Source organism: Verticillium dahliae, genomic scaffold (genome assembly GCF_000150675.1).
Source record: "Verticillium dahliae VdLs.17 supercont1.2 genomic scaffold, whole genome shotgun sequence".
NCBI classification, from domain to species: Eukaryota; Fungi; Ascomycota; class Sordariomycetes; order Glomerellales; family Plectosphaerellaceae; genus Verticillium; species Verticillium dahliae.
Genome location: NW_009276916.1, coordinates 865,686 through 872,523, shown reverse-complemented (window position 1 = coordinate 872,523; position 6,838 = coordinate 865,686). Strand labels below are relative to the sequence as shown.

The 6,838-nt window shown below is 60.5% G+C and overlaps 2 protein-coding genes across 2 annotated transcripts; one reads left to right on the top strand and one right to left on the bottom strand.

Annotated features, from left to right (window-relative positions):
- Positions 1 to 365: 365 nt before the first annotated feature.
- Positions 366 to 2,193, top strand: VDAG_01083 (uncharacterized protein; the record flags this gene model as incomplete). The annotated part of the gene is made up of 3 exons (XM_009649969.1): positions 366 to 674; positions 738 to 1,386; positions 1,466 to 2,193. The coding sequence occupies 3 exons, from the start codon at positions 366 to 368 to the stop codon at positions 2,191 to 2,193; spliced, it is 1,686 nt and encodes a 561-aa protein (XP_009648264.1).
- A 519-nt stretch (positions 2,194 to 2,712) lies between these two features.
- VDAG_01082 (uncharacterized protein) lies at positions 2,713 to 4,935 on the bottom strand (the record flags this gene model as incomplete). The annotated part of the gene is made up of 3 exons (XM_009649968.1): positions 2,713 to 4,514; positions 4,594 to 4,681; positions 4,759 to 4,935. 3 exons carry the CDS (start codon positions 4,933 to 4,935, stop codon positions 2,887 to 2,889), a joined length of 1,893 nt encoding a protein of 630 aa, XP_009648263.1. The 3' UTR covers positions 2,713 to 2,886.
- Between the last annotated feature and the right edge of the window lie 1,903 nt (positions 4,936 to 6,838).

Here is a 6,838-nt window from a genome sequence, read left to right as displayed (position 1 = left end):
CATGCTCTTCCTCCTCGCACCCGGACACGCATCCGGACATGCAGCCAGTGGCCCCCCATCAAGGCCACCAAGGGATGATGACACCGGCAATTGCTGTGCCGCCGTACTGTTTCGGGTCTTCCGTTGGTTCTTTTGATTCTTCAATTCTTTCATTCTTTTGGTGAACCTTCTCTTGATCGTCTTGGATATATAGACGGCATGGCGCAAGCTCGATAGTGCTGCTCAGCTCGGAACCTTTTCTACTTCATCTCGAACTCGGAGCCTTTTCCAGTACAGCAGCAAACGCTGTCCTCTTCCATCCCGTCGCAGTGCACCCTGCTTCTTGCTTCGTCCCGCTTCACTGCTTTCCAACCAAATCGACCATCATGAGTGACACAATCCTTGACAGCTCGGGAGATGCCTCTGAAAAGTCGGCCATCCAGGAGGAGCCTCCTGTTGAGCCCGTCGCCTTCAAGCCGGGCCGCGACTTCTTCCTCGCCTTCGCCGCCCTGTCGATCCTCATGCTCGCCGTCGCGCTCGACGCCACCTCTCTCGGCGTCGCCCTGCCCATCATGAGCACAGAGCTTGGCGGCACAGCTCTTCAGGCCTTTTGGTCTGGTACCAGCTACCTTCTCGCCAGCACTGTTCTCCAGCCCAGCTTTGCCTCGATGAGTGCCATCGTCGGCCGTAAATACGTACGGGCGCCACAATGCCACCAACAACTGCTGCCTCGCAAACATGGCTGACTGTATCTCCAGGTTGTCTACGTCAGCTGCTTGCTCTTCACGGTTGGCTCCATCATCTGCGCCGTGGCCCAGAACTTCACCGTCCTCCTCATCGGCCGCAGCATCCAGGGCATCGGGGGCGGCGGCATCATCGCCCTCAGCGAAGTCATCGTCACCGACCTCGTGCCCCTCGCCGTCCGTGGCCAGTGGCTGTCCATTCTCTCGGCCATGTGGGCCATCGGCACCGTCGCCGGGCCCCTCATGGGTGCCGGCTTTGCCCAGCACGCCACCTGGCGCTGGATCTTCTGGATCAACCTGCCCCTGATGGCCGTCGGCCTCCTCATGATCTACTTCTTCCTCAACCAGACCGAGCTCCCCGGCGACCTGCGCACCAAGCTCGCACGCTTCGACTGGTTCGGCAGCTTCCTCTTCACCGCCGGCTCCACCATTCTGCTTTTCGGCATCTCCACCGGCGGCGTCATGTACGACTGGGGCTCCTTCCGCACCCTTCTGCCCCTGATCCTCGGCATCCTCACCCTGCCCGTGTTTGCCTACTGGGAGCTTCACTGGGCGAAAGAGCCCGTCATTGACAGAGGCATCTTCCGAAACTGGACCATGATTGCCAACTACATCATGACCGTCTTTCACGGCATGATCCTTTGGTCGCTCATCTACTTCCTCAGTATGCTCACCTCCTCTCCCTCTCTCTCCCCATTGTCTGTTGGCGTTTCTCCCCGCATCTGACTGACCTACGCCCCCAGTTCTGTACTACCAAGGCGTCAAGTTCTACTCCCCCATCATTTCCGCCCTCGCCTGCCTCCCCGAGAGCCTGACCGTCGCCCCCGCCGGCATCGTTGTCGGCGTCATCGCCGCCATCACGGGCCACTACCGCTGGTCGCTCTGGACGGGCTGGGCGCTGACGACGCTCGGCGCCGGCCTCCTCTACCTCCTGAACCCCGACACGCCCGTCCGCCACTGGATCCCGCTCAACCTCCCCATCGGCGTCGGCACGGGCATGCTCTTCCCCGCCATGGCCCTCTCCATCCAGGCCGCCTGCGCCCCGCACCTCAACGCCCAGGCCGCCGCCTTCTTCGCCTTCCTGCGCACCTTTGGCCAGTCCGTCGGCGTCGCCGTCGCCGGCGTCATCTTCCAAAACGCCCTGGCCGACGAGCTCGCCGCCACGACCGAGTTCGCCGCCGTCGCCGACCGGTACGCCGACGAGGCCACCATCGTCATCGGCATCATCAACGGCATGGCCCCCGGCCCCGACCGCGCCGTCCTAGTCGCCGCCTACGCCGACGCCCTCAAGACCATCTGGCTCAGCCTGCTCGCCTTTGCCGCCTTCTGCCTCGTCCTCAGCGCCTCGGTCGCGAGCTACTCGCTGCAGCAGGCCCACGACCCCAAGCAGGCCCTCGTCACGAAGCAGCGGGACGCCGCCGCCGCCAAGAGGGCGGCGGCCGACGTCGAGGCCGCGACGGCCAAGGCGTAGAGGAGACTTGTTGGGTATGCGGTTTCAGATAGCCTGGACTGTTTTTGACACGGGTTGGCAACTTGGATTTTGCAGCGCTTTACTATGTAACCCTAATGAGAATAGACCAGACATGACTGATTTGGCATCTACCTCGCTCTCCCGTCTTGACTGTCGAGTTCAGCATTGTCATATCAACCATAGCAAGCCCAGGCTGTCAACAGGCACGTAGCCATCGGCCTTTCATGCCCCCTCACAAGAAATGTTTAGAAAATCAACCCATAGCTGTCGCCCGACTCAGTCCCCGATACCCCGCCTCCGAATACGACACAACTGCAATGAGTCGTGGTAGCGCCGTGTAAAGCGGGCTCCGACCCGCAGACCGTGCGTGCCGGGCGAGACGCGCGGAGACGCGCCGCTGGCGTGGGTCCGGGGCTTCCATGTGGGCCGAGCTGGAGCTGCCCCGAATCCATATGTCTGGCGCGATTCAGCCAACGTCCACCGACCCTCGGAAACATCAGACATTACAAGTCACGGATCGTAGGAGGAGAAACAGTCATTGATCATGTCATGTCTCGTAGGGCTATGTATGTTACCAAGTCGCTTCGCTCAAAAGGGGGGAAGAAGTTGCTAAGATCAAAGTGGCATAAATCGTCTCTCGTGTGAGAGTCCTCCGTAGATGCATCACCGGCGGCACCTCAGGCCGTAGGCAGCTCAGCTCCAGCCAGGCTCGGCAGGGTATCGTCGTCCCCCAACACCAGTCATTGGGCTCACGGCCCGCTCTCGCTCGTTCCACCTTTTCCTGTCGTCCCTGAACTCGCGGTCGCGAGGGTCCCATATCTCGTCCCGCATGCGATCAACGTCAGCGTGGCTGCTGGTCCGGCGCTGGGCCTCGGGGCGCGGCATGTACCGCGGCGCCCGCTTGCGCATCTCACGCTCGTCTTCCCGCTCGCGTTCGCGCTGCCTTTCCCATTCCCTCTGGCGGCCGCGATCTCTGCCGCGGTCTCGCTCCCGCTCCCTCTCGCGGTCGCGTTGATACTCGTCCCGTTCCCTGTCACGATTCTCTCGAAGCCGCTGGCGTCTGCGCCTCTCGACGGCGCTCTCGTCAGAAGCCGCGTCCGACTCATCGGAATCTTTATCAGACCAGCTGCGACTGAGCCTCGACGCCCCGTTGGCGCGCGCCACCTGATCTCGCTTCCTACGCGCAGCTAACACTTCACGTTCCCTTTCTCGCTCGCGCTCGCGCTCACGTTCACGCTCACGGTCTCGTTCACGGTCGCTCCGCCGACCCGAGGTGCTTCGGTGCCGATCGGGCGATCGACTACCCGGCAAGAACGAGGTGACCTTGTCAAACTTATCCCTGATAACCTCTGGGATGGGTAGCGTGCGCTTGCGAGTCTCATCTGTTCTCGTCTCGGCTCGGTGAGGATGAAGGTTTTGTGCTGTCGCAGTGACGGCCGGTGATGGAGGAACCTGTGAATTCTTGGGACCCATGCGGCGAATGGTTGGCGGGGGGCGCATCGATTCGTGGCTCTGCGGCCGACGTTTGGTGTCCGGGCTCGCGTTGCCGCCATCAGAATCAGACGGCGCATCCGAGCTCGAATGCTTTGCCTGGCTGTGACGTCGTGGCGGGGCTCCAGGCCTGCCCGGCGGAAAGTTGCTGCGAGAATGCACCGGATCATGTGATGGCGAAGGGTAATCGGAGAAGCTGCGGCGGCGGTTGCGTTCATCAGCCGAGGAGCTTCCCGGTCGATGGCGTTCGTTGAGGGGCGAATGGGGGATGTGAATGCGCTGGCTTGCTGCCCTGCTAGGAACGTGAGAAAAAGGCATGGGCCGGTTGAAGTAGTCGGGTTGGGCTGGGCGCATCCTTGGCGAGGGCTCTGGGTATGGGTTGCGAAAATGCGCATAGGCGACCTTGACCTTGGGTTCGTCCCGCTCTGGCCCCGAGGATGAGTGCTCATGATGGGGCTGCTTGAACGTGGCCGGGTCGGATTGAGGCGTGGCGTCTTTCTTCAGTTTCTCGGCGCACGCCTTGTGCCACTTGTCGACCTCGGTGTCGGCTTCGAGTGGGAAGGCTTCCTTGGGCAGCTCGGTTGGAAAGGGCTCACCCGTTTCAGGGTGCTTCAGCGCCCAGTTTTTGACGACATATTGCATGAAGGGAACGTGTTCTTCAGGCCCGAGCAGGATTTCGATGGACTCCCAGCGCACGAAGCCGCGCGGGGTCAAGGCAGGGACGGATGGAGGCTCAAAGTCATTGCCGGGAATGGGCTGTAAGGAGTGTTGGCAGCCAGTAACACGATAGATGTAGGATATGGACTCATGGTCCATGCCGGTGAAGAGGGCTGCGCAACACGATGCAACGGTCAGCAGCGATTCTCAGAATGGGGAAGGGGCATGTGCCAAATCAGGCTCCTCACTTACAGTCGTAATCGCCGCCGACGGCCCGGTAAAAGGCAGCCAGCTTGGTGGGCGTCAAGAAGTGAACGCGCTTGTCGCCGATTTCTGTCATCTGGACAAGGCGGTCAGCAGGCGCCGGTCAGGTAGCTCGCATCAGGTAGCTAGCTAGCAGGGAGAAAGGCGACGTACAATGTGTTTTGCGACGGCGCGCAACAAGGCCTCGAGGGTTTTTGTCGGCGTCTTGTCATCCTGAAAGAGGTAGCCCCAGTATGCGGGAGAGGTCTTGGGTGATTCGGGTCTCGTCGCGTTGGTGTTGTTGGGACTGGCGGACTCTTTCGAGTTGGCCTCTGCGGTGGGTGCCGCCATTCAGGGCGTTGTTGGTCGCGTCGGCATGGATTTCGAAGCTTGCGCAGGCGTGGGTGTTGGTGTGTGGTGTGTGTGAGCTGTGACGGTGATGTTGGGATGCTGCAGTGAACAGTCGGAAGGACTCGGGGGGGTTGCAGCTCTGGTGTGGGGGAGTGGGAAGATGTGGGTTGTTGTCGGTCAACGGCGCAGTCGGTGGTGAATGGTGGTGTAGCACACACAATCGCATGCGAGCAGGCGGAGCGTGGGAAAGCAAGAGAGCGTAGGAAGCGAGAGGCAGGGAGAGGGGGCAGCGGTGTTGGCGGGAGAGCGGGATGGCGGGATGGCGATGGACAGGGGATCGTGGGCGAAGGAAACGCGAGGGTGGTATTGACATGGACTGTCGTGAGGGACGAAACCCAGGGTATATGTATCGAGCGCGTCAATCAGCCCAGCCAGAGGCAGCAGAGGGTGATCATACGAGGAGTCAAGCGGCGGCAGGCAGCGGCAGAGGATGGGTCCAGCGTGCTGTCGCTGTCAGGGTGCACTCGTTGGATTGCTGGATGTGTTGAATATGCTGGATGTGCTGGATATGCTAGCGCTGCTGGCTGATCGGCGGCTGGGCTGACCTTGGCCTCAGGTGAAGTGCACCCAAGTTGGCAGGCTTCAGCCAAGCGCCGTGACTCAGATTGCGTCGAGAGAAGTTGGAGTGCCAAATAGGGACGGCGGCCTCGTGGGTGCAGCTGTAGCGGCCATAGCCATGCAAGCCACGGTGCTCTGTAGTGGGAGGGAGATCCCAAATGGTGGGATGGTGGGATGGCGGGATGGCGGGGTGGATGGTTGGATGGTTGGATGAAGCCCGTGGTGGGAAGAGGGGCGGAGAGGGGAGAGGACATGACGATTCATCCCAGGTGCCTTTTGCGTAAGGTACAGTACAAGTGAAGCGGGGCTGACTCCAACGGCGGCCAGAAATGGTGATCTGCCTGGGCGACGGGACAGGGCAGGCACAGCACAGGGGCAGCCAGTACCTTCCTCAGGCACTGGGCGTGCGATGTAGGGGACTTGGCGTCTTCGTCCGCCCTGGGGCTTGCCTTGTGTCTGTTACCTTACCTTGCTCGAGACAGGTACATCACTCTACTTGTTGACCTAAGAGAGCGTGTTTCTATTTCGAGACAACAGCCAGCCGATCCATCATACCACCGTGGCACATGTTCTCCCTCATTCACCAAACATCATCACCAGAAATCAGATTCTGTTCCCATGTTACCCAAGCTCCCATCTCTTGTCACGACTAGGCCAGAGTTGCTGACAGCTTGGCCTCGTCGTCCTAATTTAGATACCTCCTAGCAGGCAGGCACCTGCAGGGGCCAGCGGTGAAGGCCTCCAGGGGCGCGGAAGCAGCGTAGCCCTTCGTGCTGAGCCTCCTGCGAGCCCACCGTGCTGCATCACACCCTGCGCCTTCGCCTTGCAATCAGCCTCCTGCCACTAATAAGTGCTGGAGCGAGAGCATCAGCCATGGAGACGCTTGACTGTTCCAGGCAGCCTTTCCAGCCAGGTGAACGCCGAAAGCGCACGCGCCCCTGACAACGGGGGCAAGCGCCCCTGACAACGGGGGCGAACGCCCTTTCCGAGTTCAGCGTCTGCATTCACAGCGCCGCAATGGAACACTGCTGTCGCCCTCTGACATGGTTCTGACAAAACTCAGCCTACACCGGACGAGTGGACTGGAATGGTGCCGAGGCATGAGGCCGAGAAACCTACTGACCTCTGAGATAACCTGCGATATCTGTCGTCATGCCAAGGCCCTTTTTTGTCACATCGCTGGTAGTATTAGAGTCACCTGAAATAAAAGGCCATTTCGATCAAGAACCTTTCCCTACCATCCATATTCACTTCCAAACACAGTTCTCCCCAGATAAAAAGAATC